Source organism: Schistocerca gregaria, chromosome 4 (genome assembly GCF_023897955.1).
Source record: "Schistocerca gregaria isolate iqSchGreg1 chromosome 4, iqSchGreg1.2, whole genome shotgun sequence".
In the NCBI taxonomy this organism is placed as follows: domain Eukaryota; kingdom Metazoa; phylum Arthropoda; class Insecta; order Orthoptera; family Acrididae; genus Schistocerca; species Schistocerca gregaria.
The window spans coordinates 497,009,298-497,028,246 of NC_064923.1; the positions used below are offsets into that span (position 1 = coordinate 497,009,298).

The 18,949-nt window shown below is 37.7% G+C and overlaps 1 protein-coding gene across 7 annotated transcripts in view; it reads right to left on the reverse strand.

Annotated features, from left to right (window-relative positions):
- LOC126267051 (metallophosphoesterase domain-containing protein 1) overlaps positions 1 to 18,949 on the reverse strand; it is a 68,465-nt gene that overhangs the window by 7,419 nt on the left and 42,097 nt on the right. For all 7 annotated transcript variants that reach the window (XM_049971883.1, XM_049971884.1, XM_049971886.1 and 4 more), the window contains exon 4: positions 4,789 to 5,015. In XM_049971883.1, the coding sequence (XP_049827840.1) occupies positions 4,789 to 5,015 (227 nt within the window). The remainder of the gene's footprint in view (positions 1 to 4,788; positions 5,016 to 18,949) is intronic.

Consider the following 18,949-nt stretch of genomic DNA (forward strand, 5'->3'; position numbering starts at 1 on the left):
AATGAGAGACATACGCATGAAATACTGATTTTCAAAATATTTGTAATATATATATATATATATATATATATATATATATATATATATATATATATATATGCATGAGCAGTAGTTCATATATGTTACAGTTGTTTTCAAATAGTTTTCTCCTTGGAAATTAGCACTGCCAACATAGAACTGCCCTGTATGTGTTCTCCTCTTCAATGGATAAATTTAAAAGTAGTCATCAGATAATAGATATGAAGGAATATTCCTCAAATTTACCACTTTCCCATGACTAGCACAGATTGTGATGCAATTTACAGTCAGTTAAGTGAGAGAGGAAATATTTGATTGCAAACATTTTAGCTGGTTTATTTGTGGATGACTCTTCTTTAACAACACACCTGCTCCCAGTACTGCTGATCTTGATTAGGGAACCTGTAACTTGCTTGCCTTCTCCTTGCCTGCATCACCACTTTTTTGTACTCTGTCCAACTCCAAAATAAAACCTGAAAATTATATTCTAAAACCTGTAATTTTCAGTTTTAACACCAATATACCCCAAATTGCTGTAGGAAGCAACTACTATAACAAACCAAATTTTGATAAGTGGCTTCCACACACAGTTTTATATAGAGTGTACCTATGGCAAGAATTGCCACACAGCATAACAACATTTATCTGATTTGTGTCCAGTTTGTTTTTAGAACAAAGTCTGGCTTCTCTTAGAAAGAGAACGCTATTTCTATGTTTAGCTTTCACAGCTCACTTTTCCTTATCTGCCTGTTATCCTTCACTATTCCTGACAACAAGGTCATTGTAACAAGACTGAATATTGTAACACAAAAAATAGACATAAAATATGGTGCCTTATTTAAAAATGCAGACAGAAATTTGCAACACCTTCCTGATGGTCTCCACTTCTCCCAATCTTGACTATGTAAGCAGAGACCAGATGAGGTTTAAATTCATAGAAATAGTACTAACAGGAATTGATAGTTTCATATACATCAAGTAAACAAGAGATGGAACAGATCCTCCTTGGTACACAAGACAGGGTAGGACACTGCTGCAGAGGCAACAAAATAAGATGCCAGATTTAAAAGATCACAAAATCTCCGAGTTTGGCTAAGTTTTAAAGCAGCTCGAGATTAAACACAGAATTCAATGTGAAACATTTTCAGTTGTTTCCTTAATGAAACATTGTCTCAAAATCTGGCAGAAAATAAGAGATTCTCATCATATGTAAAGTATACAAGCACACAGAGTGTAACATTACAGGACATATTGGGACATATTGAAGTATTCGATACTGTAGACTTTTAGGGGATGTCGATACAGATATGCAAAATGTAAAAGGAAACTTTGGTGATGTTTAAAATATTGTACTGTGTCAATATTAGGACATTTTGCACAGAAAGAACAAAAATAGAATTAATGTAAATATATATTAGTGTTAGTAACCTATTTTCATTCAATTTTGTAATTATATTTCATTTTGTAAAAGAAAGACTCACTGTTTGCTGTTTGTAGTTCTGATTAATTGCATAAATTATCAGTTTTGAGCTAAATTATTTCGTATAATATGGACAAGATACTTTTAAAAACTCACCAGCTAAAGAGAAAGTCTGTGAATGATCGTTTAATGCACACTTCTGGAACTTTCTATGGAGAAATTCTATATTATGATCGCAAAAATACGAAAACTTGTGAAAACTGTTTCATAATCTAATTTCGAAAGACGATTTGTATCAAGAAATATTGCTAAAAAGGATTGTTTGCGTTTTGAAACACGATTTAAATCATTTTACATATAGATAGTTGTTCTAAATCACTCAAGAAATATCCAGAATCAAATGTCAAGATATTTCTGGAAACATCGGTACAAATCTGGTGAAGGTTATCCAGAAGCTGGTAGAAAAATGTTATAAAATCTATTTAGAAATTATGCTTGTAAGAATTTATATGTACTGATCCTTTTACTTACTTTAATCTGTACTAAAATTCTGTAATGTCTAATTTAGTTTTAAGTCGTGAATTGCTATCGTATTGTAAACTAAACATTGTCGAAGACTCTCATTGTTTGGAAAGATATTAATACACCTAGGAGTTGTCAGTTGCCAGTTCAGTTCGGATATGCAGTGCAGTTAGCTCTGAGAGTCAGTTGTTGAGTCTGTGAAGTCTGTCAGTTCTGTTTGTACATAAACATCTGTAATGAAGAATTACTTGTTGTTGTCAATATGAACTCAAGACCTTTTGCACGAAGCAGACACCTCCTAATGCAACGTTTCAATTTGGTGTTGAGGAGCTGAAATGTTATAATTTGGTTGAGGAAGCTGGGATGTTTTAATTTGGTGGAGGAGCTGGGATGTTATAAGAGACAATACCTTCACTGCACGATAGCAATGGTAACGTTATCAATGACAGTGCCACTAAAGTGGAGTTACTAAACATGGTTTTTTGAAATTCCTTCACCAAAGAAGATGCAGAAAATGTTACAGAATTTGAATCCAGAACAGCTACCGATATGAGTAATTTACAAGTAAACCCCCGCAGTATAGTGAACCAACTTATGCCAATCAATAAAGGCAAGTCTTCTGGTCCAGATTGTAAATTAGGTGGGTTCCTTTCAGAGTATGCTGATGAAATAGCTCCATTTTTAGCAATCATATACGACCACTCACTTGACAAAAGTTTCATATCTAAAGACTGGAAAGTTGCACAGGTAACACCAATACACAGAAAACGCATCAGAAGAAATCCATTTAATTATAGACTCATGTCACTGACACTGATTTGCAGTCTGGTTTTGGAACATATACTACGATCAAACACTATGAAATGCCTTGACGCCAACATTCTACTGACAATGCCAGTATGGATTCAGAAAATCATTCCCATGAAACACAAATGGCTCTATATTCACAAGAAGTAATGAGCTCTGTCCACAGGGGATCTCAAATTTATTCCAGACTTCCAGAAGGCTTCTGACACAGTTTCTCACAAGCATGTTCAGATCAAATTGGATGTTATGTGATGGCATTCATGATTTTTGATAGAATCGTCACATTTCATACTAACTGCTGTAAAGTCATCAACTGAAACAGAAGTGATATCCGACGTTCCCGGAGGAAGGGTTGCAGGCCCTCAACTGTTCTTGATTTATATAAATGACACCAATTGAATGTTTGCTGGTGATGGTGTCATTTACTGTAAAGTAAACTTGTCAGAAGATCAATATGAATTAACAAATTATTTACACAATCCACATTCCTTTAAAAAAATTCTGTTAAATTTAAGTTAGACAATAAGCCATACAAATTAAAATGCTGTATTGATTCAACTATATTCCTAGTGAGAACAACCATGAACAACTCAAATTGGTACTTCGCAGAGAAAACATTATTGGGAAGTTGAAGCAAAGACTGTATTTTATTGACAGAACCCTTAGATGATGCAACAAATTTACTGAATAGGCTACCTGCACTACACTACACTACACTTGTCCATCCTCTTCTGGAGTATTGTTGTGCAGTATGGGATCCTTACCATATAGATTTGATGGAGGACACGGTAAAAGCTCAATCTTTATTATCACAAAATAGGGGAGGGTATGTAACTGTGGCAATCATTAAAAGAAATGTGTTTCTCAGTGTGGCAAGATCTTTGCAAAAAATTTCAATCACCAACTCTCTCCCCTGAATGTGCGGATATTTTGTTGATTTCCATCTGTGTAAGGAGAAACCACAATTGTGAGAAAACAAGAAAAATCAGAGTTAGCATGGAACGGTCAAGAAACTATCAAAGTGGTACTGTGAACTCTCTGCCAAGCACTTAAGTGAGAATTGTTGGGTTGTTCCGAGGAGAAAACCAGACAGCGAGGTCATCGGTCTCATCAGATTAGGGAAGGACGGGGAAGGAAGTCAGCCGTGCTCTTTCAAAGGAACCATCCCGGCATTTGCCTAGAGTGATTTAGGGAAATCACAGAAAACCTAAATCAGGATTCCGGACGCGGGATTGAATCGTCGTCCTCCCAAATACGAGTCCAGTGTGCTAGCCACTGCACCGCCTCGCTCGGTTTAAGTGTGTATTACAGAGTAGTCATGTACATGTGGATATCGTTACCATGTTCCATTTTTTTACTTCACAGACCTGTAAATTCTCAAGCCCCTAACTGTTTCTTTCTTTAGCATTTTGCAAGCAGCATTTTTGGATTCAAGCATGGGCACACAAGGATATACTCCTCTTCTTTGCCTCTCCAACCCTTCTTCACATTTTGTCCTTATTTTTTCTTTTGGCTTTGAACCTTACTGTACCACACTCAGATTCTTTTATATTGCTATTGTGTAATGATGAAATTTCTGTCTTAATAGTTAATTGTATACTAATTTTTAGTGCTGCACTGAAAGTGGACATAGCTGACACAAGAAGTATGACTGTTGTAAAAATTAATAAAGAAAAAGTTCACTTTAATTTGTCATTCATAGAACATGAGAAATACTGTTTCAAATTGTGGAAATTCATCTCAGTTTAGCAGTGTGTGTGTGTGTGTGTGTGTGTGTGTGTGTGTGTGTGTGTGTGTGTGTGTTTTATATTTTTCTCCTATCCTTGCATGAAACTGCTTTGCATGACATTGTTAGCAATTTACTAGACATGTTTAACACTGGCAATTATTAGAAGGCCTTTTCTATTTAATAACATATGTTTACCAATTGAAAGGAATGTGTTCATGAAAGCTGTTTCAAGAGGGCAATGGTTTTGGAGTTCAGGTTAAAATGTTTATAATTATATACTTAATAGTTTTACCTTCATGGATGTGTCCAAAAACATGGTATTTTGGCTTCACCCTCTGCTGAACAGTTGTTAGCAGTTCCACACAGCCAGCTCGCACACCTGAGCAGCATAGATCACCATGACCAATTGGTGGTGTGTGCGTAACAAGAATGTCTGTGTCATCAGGTATTCTATTCCACTTCTCCAAACATGGCGCTCCTCGTGGGACATTGAAGGCCCACTTGCAAAATTCAGGCTGCCTGCGAAGAATTCAAATTCTCTTAGTTTGATTTTAAGAATAAGGAAGAAGTGAATGGAGATGGAATGTTGTTACATCATTTTCAAAGATACTGATATTTTTCTTGAGCAATAAATAAAAATTTAAATTTCATTGGGTATTTGAACTTCAGTACTATTGAGTTTTTGAATAAAGTACTGTTACACAGCAGTAACATATTATAGAAAATGTATAAAAAAAAAAAAAAAGTTTTCAAAGTCCTCTCCAGCGAACTCCCCATGTCACAATGAAAATGACAAACAGGCACAAAGCAAACATTGCGGAACTTGGGACAAGTTCCGAAGAGATTGCCTCACCCAGAAGAAGCTTTAAGTGTAAACTTGGCAGATTTGTGACCTACGCGAGAAGAAGCCATCACATCATTATAGCAGATAAGATTGATTTAGTATGGGAGAGTAGAAGTTTGACAAGAACAACTATCAGCTTGCTGATACGGCAAGCTGAAGCCATTCTTGCGAAATAGTGTGTGGTGAAGAGCTCTGATGAGTTCAGAACACATTCGCTTGTCACAGACCAGACATTATGTCACTGTCTCACACCAGTAGTAATAAATATTCAGGTTTCTGAGCTTGTGAGTTCTTTGTTTATGCTGCAGTAAACCAACTAAGAAGCCAAGCCTGCAATGCGCACAGACGATTTCCACCTCCGAAACTGCCACCATCTGGTCTACTACACTGATGCTGTGAGCTGCCGGCCTTACAACCACTGATGAGAAGACTTGGAGACTCCTATCTGCAGCTTGCTGAGTTGAACTGATAGTGCTTAACGCGTATAGACACGTCCCAATATTTGGGAGGCACAGTAACTGCTGCTGTCCCCAAATGATATTTGTACGCAGTCATCGACATCCCCAACCTTTCTTGCTGCAAGGGTTATGCTGTGGACAATCTCCACACCAGGCAAAGCTGCTGAGAGATTGCCTAATCACAACCACTTTGACGTCAACAAGAGTGCAGTTTCCATCCGGGTCTACCTTGCCTATCAAATGGACTACACCATTTGCCCATGATGCCTACCACCCCAATACCACTGTGATTATGTAAGCTGCAAATTGAGGATGATGCCTGTTGCAGTTCACTGAGACAGCATCAGCAACTTCTGAAGTTGTGACACAGCACCACCGACAGCCTGAGTGCCAACACAGAAGAGAATATATGACTGTAAACTTTAATGAATGAATTCTTGTTCCACTAATGTTGTGTCATTAGCGTCCAACGCACCAACTGTCCTGCTCCACCGCACTGCACACGCTTTCATCCTGACAACACCAGAGATCTCAGCTGGGCCAACACAGTACTCATTGTGCTTACAAGAATTTCCATTATTTAGCAGTTTAATGTTCAACAGATCATAACAGCAGTTACATAGCCCCATTTCAAATGCTGTCAGCAGGTGTGGCTATCACGATCTAACTGATCCTCTGGCTTATTAGTTATGTTTTTCAATACAGCGCCACTAAGCAACAATATATTAAAATGCTATAGACATTTCTGAACAGTTTTTCTCTACTAAGCAAATACAGTTGTTTGAAAATGTCATCCTTTCAGCTAGAATGGCATATAAGGAAACAAGCCTGCCTTTGGGCACATTTTGTTAAGTATATGAATCTCTAATGATTAGTATGGTCTTCATTTCACTGAATTCCTGTGTATCCAGTTATCCAGCAGCAGAGCGTCTATTTCTTCTGCCTCCATATCATTTAGACCTCTTTCTCTGCTCAATACATTTATTGAGCTGCTTACTAGTGCTACAGTAGTCATATAAGATGAATATACCTCTCTATTATAAGCTGTATACTATTTTTGTGAGCAAAAGTTCAAAATATTTGAGACGCTACCTGCTTAGGAGCATAATCTGAGGTGTATCTGGATTTATTTTCTACCACAATAAATATAAAATAAATTTGGTGGTCTTTAATGCCAAAGTTCTGCCCCTTTCGGTATGAACAGTAACATGACCTATACAACTGCAAATGTGTCTTGCTTAGAGCAAACCCTATTTGCCTCTGTTCCTTGCAAACACATTTTAGTCTGCGAGTGTGCTGTGATTTTAACTTCTTAACATAAAACTATACTCCAATGTAAATAAATGTCAATAAATATTAAATAAATTTTAAGCATCCAACACCGAGTTCAAACTCCATTCTCAAGCATTAAATTGTAAGTTTATTTTCTTGAACTTCTACAGTTATTCAAAAAAAGGCTATCATTATTTTTACTATGATGGAATGCCAAATGAAATTGCTAAATGAGTGTGAAATTCAAGCAAGCAGTAACCACTGAAAATCTATAATTACTTTATCAAATATTTATTTTTCTTGGGCTGATCCAAGCATTGTCATCACATCCCAGTTACCGGTACCCTAAAGAATTTCTTTAATGATATCATTAGGATCTCATTAATTCTGTCCATAGTGTAAAGAATGTGGGACAGGTACCCTGCAGCAATTTGTTTAATGTCAACTTGGGTGTCTCATACGTTTTTACAATGGTTATCATTGTTCTGACTAGTGATTAAACAATCAAGATATTTCTTTACTTATTTTGTATATTTTGAGTTCATCGTGTTCCAATGGAGGCTTGTGGGCCACCTGGTGACCATTTTCCAAGCTATGGTATAATAAATCTAAAACATCAAGCTGACAACACTTCCTTTTTCCTGCCTCAGATATATTAAACTGACCAAATTCATTCTTGACTGATTTCACCTATTCCTTATCTCTCCAGTCTATGTGATACTGACAAGGTGCCTCTCATATGTAACATTCCATTACCTCAGAGGACTAACAATCAGCCTAAACTGCAGTTCCACGCTGTTAATTTTGATCTGTTAGTATTTTGCCTCAATGTAGGACATATTATTTCCATTATCTGCTGGACAATGCATCACACTTTCATCTGCACTAAAATTCACAATCTTATCTTTTCTTTTACATCTGAATATTGTAAACTGATTAATAACAATCTCACCCCTCCCCTTTTTCCCCTTGACAGACTGACAAATCATATCAGTTTCTCCTTTTTTCATCCCTTGCGTCCAATGTTCTCCATACCTATAAGTGACCCCATCAGTACTGTTCTTGTCTCCACTACACAGGTGTTATTCAGACAGTACTACACATACAGTGTTTCAGTCTACAAGCTTTAGATTGGTTTGATGCAGTCTCTATTCCCGTCACTTGCAAGATATCCTCTTTGTTCCACCACAACAGCAACACTCCACATCATCCATGATGTGCCTTGTTGAGGTTTACTTGTATCTAGACCCGCCCTTATGATTCTTTCCTTCCACCACTCTTTCAATAACACTATTCAGCAAAGAATCATGTTGTAATGTGTGGCCAATAACTTTACCTCTTCAATTCATTGTTCTTTATTAAGCAGTTTTTCTTGTTTACTCAGGTCGTGATGTCTTCATTCCTTACTTGATCAATCAATCTGACCCCCAACAGCCTCATGTAATACCAAATTTCATTTCAGAAGTTTCTAATACTTCCCTTTTGTCTTCCCCGCTGTACATGTTTCCCATGCATATCTTGTGGAAATGCTGACTTCGCTGGGACATACATATAGGACACATCGAGAGACTTAAATATCTTGGTATTTGTGAAACTTCGATGTAATTATTTACCTACAACATTAAAATAGTTGCAGAAGGAAGGAAATGAGTCTCTCACTTCCACATTTCGCGTAGGTGTTAGCATTAGATATTTCCCCTGCTCAGGAATCTGATGCAATAGTTCAGGCTCATTCTCAGTAACATTTTCTGTTTGTAACTGATCTGCTAATTCTCCACAGAAGTTCTCACGCACATGTTTTAACAGTAGAAATGGTTAACACTGTCGAAAGTGTGTGTACAGAATACTGTTCATATTCATCCACATCAAAATGCAAGGAATGCTTTGACACAGAGTGTTTTTACTAATGTACACATTTCAATCCATTTATTTTTTACCATTTCTAACTGAACAGTGGTAAACCCAAGTGCTGTGCACTATAAACACAGTATTTCCACATTTTGGTAATTGTTCTGCAATGTTTACAGCTACATGGGATAAACAAATGAGATCTGGATGTTCCTAAACTTGAAAGTAAGAATAGCTTTTTGAAAACATATAAGGCGTAAAGCTTTCCTCATGCAGTTCTTTGTGCACTCCTCCGCTATTGTACTAACAATATCCTTCAGTACTTCACCACAAACTTGAGATTGTGGTGCACACACTAAAAATTCTACACTTAACAGCAGAGACATTCACCTTCAGCAAGTTTCAGCACTGGGTGTAACTTCAATGTTGTGAAAGAAAGAAAACATTTCCATGGATATCTGTCAATTCCCCACGCAAGAAATGTTCCCAAAATATGGGACTTGCCTTGTTCGGATGGTACACACAAAATTCTAAAAATCTTCAACACACACAAATATACTGACAATTTCAAATCTACATTATTACTGATATCTCTCTATTACTGTATCTGTCACAATAATTGTTTTTTATTTTGAATCCACAAAGAGACCTGCTTCATAATGTAGCTACACTATCTGATCAAAAGTACCAGACACCTATTAGTAGATATTAACATGGGGTAGGTCCACCCTTCATATTTATGGTGGTTTGAAATTTGCTGGCAACTTCTTCAATAAGATGTCTGTGGAGGAATGGCAGCTCATTCTTCTTCAAGAGGCGAAACCGTAGAAGGTAGTGATGTTGAATGCTGGGGTCTGCAGTGAAGTCAATGTTCTAACTAAAAGGTGTTCCATTGGGTTCTGGTTGAGACTCTGGGCAGGCCAGTCTATTTCAGGAATATTACTGACCACAAATCATTGCCTCAGAGATGCTGCTTTTTGACAAGTGCAATGTCATGCTGATACAATCAATCATTATCTCCAAACTATTCCAATATTGCACACACAGTACACAATGCTGTAAAATGTGTTCATATCCTTCCACATTTGACATTTTGTTAACACTTTGGAGACCTGCCACTTAGAAGAATATCGGGCCTACAAAACTAGTCATTTACAATATTATTTAAATTGTTACTGGCAGATATGTAATTGGTGTATATTCAAGGGTAATACATACTAAAAATGGCCCAAGCTTCAAGATTTATTTTTCATATTTACTTTAGTTCTTTGATAGATTACAAATTTTAAGATGATGATGACAGAGATTATAATAATCCTTCCAAGAAAAAAGTGTGAGGTGAGTTACTGAACAATACCTTCCTCTTGAGTACCCAAAATTTCTTGCTCACTCAACAAATTTGACACATTTGTACCACAATTACAGTAAACTGTGAAAACTAATGAGTACAGGGCACAAAATTACGTGAATGCAACCATACTGGCTCAGCCATTTGTGACAGCAGCTGTTACATTTGCTAATGTTTCTTTCTAAATAATTCTAGAAATTGACAACTGAAGGCAGCACCAGTCAAGAGACAGGTAGTGAGACATCTGTACATTGTTCTCAAATGAACAAGTCTAGTTTTCAAGCAATAAGTGATTCATGCATTGAGAAAATTGCAGCCCAAAGCTTGGACTTCGTCTCCAAAGTATTAAGTGCGATAAGGGGACCACACCCCAACCAAGAAAAACACACCAAAACCACAACACAACCTCCTCCGTACTTCACTGTTGGCACAATAAATGATGTCAAGTAGCATTCTCCAGGCATAAAGCAAATACAAACCTTTCCATGAGATAGCCACAGTTCGATTTATTACTCCAAATTACTTGTTTTCAGTCACCCACTGTCCAGTGACAGTGCTCTTTCTACCTCCTCAAGCACTGCTTAGCAATGACTAAAGAAATGTGTGACTTGTGAGGAGCTGCTCAACCATCATACCTCATTTGATTTTGAACTCCCTGTGCACAGTCATTATGCTAGCTGGACTGCTAGTAACCCTTTGAAACCCACAAACGATTCCTCCCATTGATTCCATCCAATGAATAGTCCACATTCAAAGTTACTGAGTCTGCTGATAGACCCATACGACTGTTACTGCTTCTCTACGAACAACACAATACTCCCAGAATCCTTTTATTCTGGCGGTCCACCTCTCATGACATTTAGTGATCGACTCTTCATTACACAGCGTCATCCAGATATTTTTGATCAGATAGTGTATGTGCACAGTGTTGTTCACTATCCACAAACCACTGTATGGCAAAACAGAGCTTAATAAGTTGTACAGATAGGTTACCAAGCTGGTGCAGAAGTAGTCTTGTGACTTATAAGCTTTCTTCCTTTTTTTTATTTTTACAACTTTTTCACTCTTAAAAGTAAAAGCTCATCTGCCTCAGAAACTCACCTGTAAGCTGGTGTTGATCCTTCAGAAATCTTTATCCTCTGTTGGAGTTTTATGACTCTTAAAGCAGCTACACAGTCTGTAATGTAAAGTAAACAAAACTGAGGCACTGTCCTATGAACTCACCTCTTCTTACTCTCTAGCAATTTGTAATTTCACTCTCTGGTCACAGTCTTCCACAATGCTCCCCCCTTCTCAAGCAGCTCACCTAAAGCTCCTATTCATTTTTGAATAGTTTATAATGCACCTGACCATCGAAAGGCATTCTACCCTCAGGACAAACTGGTCTGCTCTTTTTATTCTCCTGTTTCAAAAATTGTTCAGGGACGGACTTTCATCTACTTAGCAGTGTAAAGAGTATTGGGAAAGTTTTACAGTATAACACACAGATTCCTCCCCTCACCCCCAAGCCAACTTTTGTCAAGTGAAGATCAGAGCTGCAAGAAATCTAGAAAAACATAAAAGCCTACTACAGTTACACAGTCAGAATAAATTTTGACTAATGTGCTAGAACGCTATCATGATTCAAGAGCTAACTGAACAGTAACAAATTATGGACTGACAAAACTGAGATTTGCAGTAGGTACTCTTTCATGTTCTACTTGCCTGAAAACTTCTTTTAGACTCTAGCAACACACAAATCTCAAAAAATAGTCTTCAGGAAAAGAAACCACCATCCAGAAATTGGCACGGGTTACAATAGGTATAGGGCTCATGTTCAGATATTCACCTCCTGATTTGAGACTGGTTTGAACATGTCATTGTTGCTGTGACAGATAACTATATGTTTATTAGTAAACATGTCATACACGACAAAGGAAGAAGGCAGGCAAGAAAGGAAAGTACTAGAGTCATTTCACTAACAATTCCTCCTCCAGTTCTAGCAAATGGATAAGGGTACCGCAAAACTGATTGTATCTTTTTTTTTTCATTGATCACGGTGCTATCTGATGAACAGTTGTGCCAAAACTGATAAGAGGAGGAGGAGCTTTTTTACTTGTATGAGTAGGCCTCGTCATGAGCAGAAGAAATCTGTTGCAGCTTTTCCACATGTAGCCTTTTACAGAACTTTCCCAGTATCCTTCCCAAAGCTGTGAAACCACCTAGAGCTCAGTCATCTTAGTATAACTATTAATTCAAGAGTTTCCTCCAGCTTGGGTCCACAGCCATAATAATATTATTGGAAGTGGTCATTTTTATGTATCTACATAGACACTCTGCAAGCCACTGTATGGTGCATAGAGGAATTTAACCTGTTGGTTGTCAGGAATAAAATGCTTTATCCTATTTCACTTCCACATTTATGTGCACTTGGAAATGTACTGCACTCCCATCCCTTGAACACAGTTTAGAATATTTTTATACGCTTTTATAGCAGTGTAAAATTGTAACTGGTATGCTTTTAGGCACACTTGATGGTTACCAACTGGTAGAAATTGGCTGGCAGTGGAACTGAAATGCAATAAAGTATTTTGTTTCTATTGGCCTTTAATATAAACATCACTTCTTTAAACGAAACTGCAGCTGGTTTTTTTTTCTAAGCAGAAACATTGATAGAATGCTCCCTCTTACAATGTGAGTGAACCTGATTATAGACTGACTACTTGCCCTCTTTAACATTGCAAATGCACAGCAACTCAGCCACAACACAATATGTCAGAACCTGCAACATTTTTCTCCCGTAAAATGTAATGTAATGCAATCCTCTCTCTCAAAATGTATTTCCAAACAACAAAATTTTTGATCCACACTTGTACAGGAAGTTGTGCATCCTTTCTTCCTTGAACACCACAGCAAAGTCTCTCAGCCAGATGAGGATTTAATTTGAAACATGGGGTTGCTTGGTTCATTCCATTCTTTGCAAGAGATGAAGATCATATTAGTTGCTGACAATAGATATGTGTGTGTGTGTGTGTGTGTGTGTGTGTGTGTGTGTGTGTGTACTCTAAAAAAGGCTCTCAGAGATGTGATTAATAGTAGTTGCATAACTGAAAGAAGTTGAATTTTTGGTACTGGCCACTTTCTTCTCATTGCCAACTTCAATTAGCACATGCCACTGTATCCAGTGCATCTACAGGGAGTGGCAATGGGGGAGGGGGGAGTGGAGGTAAAGATAGGCGCACTTCAGAACCTCCAAGTGGACATTTTTAGTAGCCCTGGAGCAGTGGTCAGTTTAGCATCACGTATTTGTTGTTGAGGTGTTATTTAAAAGTGGTGATTGCTGTGCAGCGGCAATTCCATAGGCATTTTAATTTAGGTTGACGAGGAAAAGAGTTCTAACATGCAACACAATTATGCTGTTGGTGAGTAACTTCAGAGCTACCAGTTCAGCACTGAAATGGAACCTGACAGGCCGTCCAAGGTCAGCCTGGATGCCAGAGAATATAGATAGAGTAAGAGAAGCTGTGGAAGCCAGTCCTCGGTGGCCAACCCGTAAACAAGCTGCTGCTTTGCGTATGTCTGACCGCTTGGTAACGCAAGTTTTGTGGTTCGATCTGCATTTCCATCCACACAAAATGGCTATTGTTCATCAGTTAAAGCCCAATGACTATGCAAAGTGAAAAGCATTTTTAGACCAAATGATTTACTTGATGACGGATGAAAAAATTTTCATGATGCGCGATGAGACGCATTTTCATCTGGACAGTTATGTAAAAAAACATAACTTTTGTTATTGGTCAGCCACAAGTCCTGAAGAACTGCATGAACATCCTCTGCATAGTCCTAAGGTCACTGTGTGGTGTGGTGTAGCAAAAACTTGTATCACTGGACCATACTTCTTTGAAGAGGTTGGTCGAACTGTTACGGTCAATTTGCGACGTTATCTGTTGATGTTACAAAACTTCCTGATCCCTGAACTTCGGACAAAACACTTAGTGCATAGTAGAATGTTGTTCCAGCAGGATGGGGCAACTGCCCATACAGCCAATGAGGTGATGGACTTTTTGAAAAGTAAGTTTCATGGCCGAGTAATCTCGCATTTTGGGGATACTGCATGGCCAGCACAGTCCCCTGATTTAAGCATTTGTGATTTTTTTCTTGTGGGGTTTCTTGAAATCCAGAGTTTACACAAACAAGTCCAGCACATTGGGCGAACTTAAGGTGGTCATAACTCAAGAAATCACCAACCTGTCTCCAGCGATTTAAGGGAAGGTATTTGACAGTTTTGGTGCGAGACAAAGAGTGCTTCATCACAGAAGGGCACCATTTGAAGGACGTCATCTTCAAATCTTAAACTGATGAAATCGGTTGTTCCAATGTCATTTTTTTTTTAAATTTCCATAAACACTGTTCTGTAATAACCAGTAAAACATTTTTTATCACGCTTAACATTTGTGTTATTTGTACTTTAAACCCTTCAGATCCTTTTTCCGCTCCCTGTACACCCATGAAATCACAATAAAATGGAACTAAAACAGCCACTGAAATGTTAAGGGTAAATGAGTTTGAAATAGTGTCATTTATGGACATGTTTGAAACATTAAATAGAGAGAGTTATCTGGTATCTAGTGTTAGTAGTCAGAGAAGTGTGTGATAAGCAGTCCATGGTCACCTGTGGCTTGTTATGGAGTAATAACATTATTATAATTTGTTTATTTGCTTTCTCTTTTGTAACCCCAGTTACATTGTTTCTGTGAAAATACCCTGACAATGATGAAAAATCCTTTAATATCCAATCACAGACGTATATTCTATAACACACACAGTAATGTAAGAACTTCCAGATAAATACAAAATTTCTATGACATAGCTGCCATCTTTGCAGAATCAATTCAGCATAGTGATATGCCACTCTTCTATTTCATTCAGTGAACCCATATACAATGTGCACAATGATGAAGTCATCATCAGTAAACCATACTGTTTTGTCACTCTTAACATACAAGTAACTCTGTGAGAAATCCAAACCTGAGACAGAACAGAACATCACTGACTGCAAGCTTGAGGGTGAACAGGAAATTGACATTATTGTTGTCAACTGCAAATACTATTAATGAACAGGACAAATTTCTTTCCAAATAAGGTACATTGTGCATACTGCTGGTATATCTTCTGCGTTTTCATTCCTAATTTTTCATCCAAAGCAACATTGACATCCTCAGAACTGCTCAAGTTACACGGACCAACCATTATCATACAACCCAGAAGATATATTGGCAGCTGCGACATCCAGTCATGAGCACCTTCATCATACAATAGTGCATACTGTCGACATACGCACTGTTGTGCAGATAAAAGATAAATGAGGGTAAGGAATCAAATGAAATGCAATTACTCTGCAATCAGCCACTAGAGACCATGGATCTCTTACCAAAATAAACTATAAATATCCCTGAAATTTATTCCTTAGCACTACTCACAACTCTCTCTAATCACCCACCATCACACATTATTATTCAATTACTGAATCCTATATTCTCACGGGTTCTGTTTGTTACAAAAAACTTCTCATCACTGGGTCTTTCATAACACTTTTTTTGCTTCTCTTTTTACCTTCCCCCATTTCTCCAAATTGCTTGTTAAGTAATTTTTTTTATCAAAAGTTGCAAAACAAATGGCTTGTTCTTGTATCCAGGGTGTATATGACCAGGAACAATTGGGAGATCCAAGAGCAACCCGGGAATTTTTTCATCCAGGAGAAAACTGAAGAAACTCCAGGAATTTTTTAGAACTCCAGGAATTTTTCATTGTTTTAGCTTTAGGTTAATTTTTTGTAATTTTGACTGGTAAGAACTGATACTCTAACAAAGGATATTACTGTATCCAGCTACTGCAGAATAATACTGCAGCAATTAAAATATGAAAAACAGAAAGAAAACTAAATCGAAACTTAGGTTGCAAATGAAATGCGCAATATACAAAAAACAAAACACAGTGCTCATATAAGCATCTGTGAAGAGCTAAATGTGTCAAATGCTTTAGGTAGACTATGAAATGCTTCATAACAACTAATTGCCTCTGATGACCGTGACATTACAACTGTTTACATTCATTTGAGCAGTTGCAAGCGGGCTCTTGCGCATGCGCAGTTGAGTCGCATATGAGTAGTACCTTATCCTGCTTCTGACTGCAGGAGTGTGTCTGCTAGCTGTATAAGCAAGCAGCCAGATGCAACCCGGAAAAAATTTACTGACGCGTTCAACCTGCCCAATTCACACATGCACAACTGGCCTGGATCTAGGGGGTCAGGGAGAGGGAGGGGGGGGGAGGTGGGGGGCAACTGGGATATTTGCCCCAGGCGGCAATTACAGGGGTTTTTGAACACATTCTAAGTTGATTTCTGAATCGATTATAAGTTGATTTCTGAATCGATTATAAGTTGATTTCTGAATCGATTATAAGTTGATTTCTGAATCGATTATAAGTTGATTTCTGAATCGATTATAAGTTGATTTCTGAATCGATTATAAGTTGATTTCTGAATCGATTATAAGTTGATTTCTGAATCGATTATAAGTTGATTTCTGAATCGATTATAAGTTGATTTCTGAATCGATTATAAGTTGATTTCTGAATCGATTATAAGTTGATTTTTGAATGTGTGCATAGTGTACATGAGGTCTCTGCCAGGGGAACCCCCATCGCATCTAGAAATAAACTTTCAGGCAGTAAAAGGTGACGGGGCTGAGTGAAAGAAAACTGAACAGGTGAATGCCAATCGCTGTTTCTTTATGTGGTTCAATGGTTTCGGTGAATGATTAGCGTTGTTATAATTACCAGCAAAATCCATAGGTTGAGGCTACCAGAATGCAAATAAACGACTAACAGGCATGAAAGATAACATATTAACTTCTCAGTGTACCCAAGGAAATGAAATTTTGACAAAACATTTTTGGCCAGATCACTACACTATAATGGAGAGCAGCTACGAAGGGGGGTGCATTGAGTGTTCTGCGCGCGCGCCCACACACACACACACACACACACACACACACACACACACACACACACACAGAGAGAGAGAGAGAGAGAGAGAGAGAGAGAGAGAGAGAGAGAGAGAGAGAGAGAGAGCGGGGGAGGGGGGGGGGGAGTAATGTTGCTATGCTGCCAATTTCTTTCTGTCAGTTCATGCACCCAGACAGCTGAAGCCACTCTAGTATACACATCGTTCCACAGTGAACGTTAAGAATGGCATTCTTAGTAACAACAATCCTTACGCGAGTGCACATGCAACCTAGCACAAAGAATTAATTAATGTTCAAGTCAGTCACTATGTTCCCAATTGTATAAAATATTGAGTTAAAGATTTCTCTACATTAAGTTCTATGCGACTGAAGACAACAGACTCTGAAAGTAAAACAGCTGTAAAGAACACACACACAAATCAGGAAAACCACTGCCTGTGGTAACAAAGTATACGCAAAACTTTATGCTGTCGTAAAAACTTTCTTAAAAACTCTAATTTATACATGTGTAAGTAGCAACGAATATTTTTCCTATTTATAACAGAAAGCAAATGAAAGCCCTGTGATGACACTGAAACCTCAACGAAACGTCTCTGGGTGATAGCATAAAAAGAAACAATTGTGTTTTGCTCAAGGCAGATCCCTTCCAAAAGATCATATTATTTGTAGAGCAAACACAGATGGAAGAGCTTCAGCCTCAAGATGATACACACACTATTTCGTCAGTAATCACGATGTAGCTTCATTCTTTCTTTAAATACTCTCAATGTTTAATGTTCCGTCTTTTAAATGACAACAATTTGTTTCGTTAATCAAACGAATTTTTGCATTGCTTACATTAAGCACCCACAGTGATTGAATACATTTAAAGCATTTTTAAGTTTTAATAATTTGTGACCATAAGGATATCAGAAACAGATCATTTAATGCGTTACTAAAGGCTAATTTTCTTTCATTGTGCAACCTGTTATGGCATTATAGTATGTGCAATTAATTGAACAAAATATGTTTTATGAAAAAAGCGGAATTGTTACAAGGTCAAAGATGAAACCTGAGTTACTAATAATTTTTTATGCTGCTGCAGGCACATTCACACAAATCAAGTCATAAGTAGCAGTAATTGGTACTTACCTACTTCACAGCAAGAAATCTACACCGTCGTCTTCGCTGAATCAGACTCAACAAAATTTATGACGAATAGTTCCACAACCATTTCCCTGCCAATTTCCCTTGTAACCTTCATCTTTCAGTTTTTCTGTGTGTCTTACTCAAGCTGCCCATGCAGGTGTTGAGATGACGTCTATTGCCTATGTGTAAGTCTCTCAACATCTCCAATTTTAAATGTATTTTTCTGTTCTGCACTATTTTCTTTCACCTGAGCCCATACCAGCTCAATTGGGTTGTAATGGCAATGGTATGGGGGTTAATCTAACGATATGGTGTCCATACTGCTTTGCAGTTTTGTCTATCTCATTAACTCTGTATGCAGACTTGTGTTGATTGCAACGAGTTATGAGGTATTCCGTTAGATGACAGCCATGCAATAATGTCTGCCTTTTTGGAGTTCATATGGAGTTTTGTTCACTTGCACTGAGTGGGTGCTCGCAATGTCCATGACTATAACTGAAGACACAGGAATATGTGGCAATAATTGTTGTGTAAACCACCTTTTGAAGATG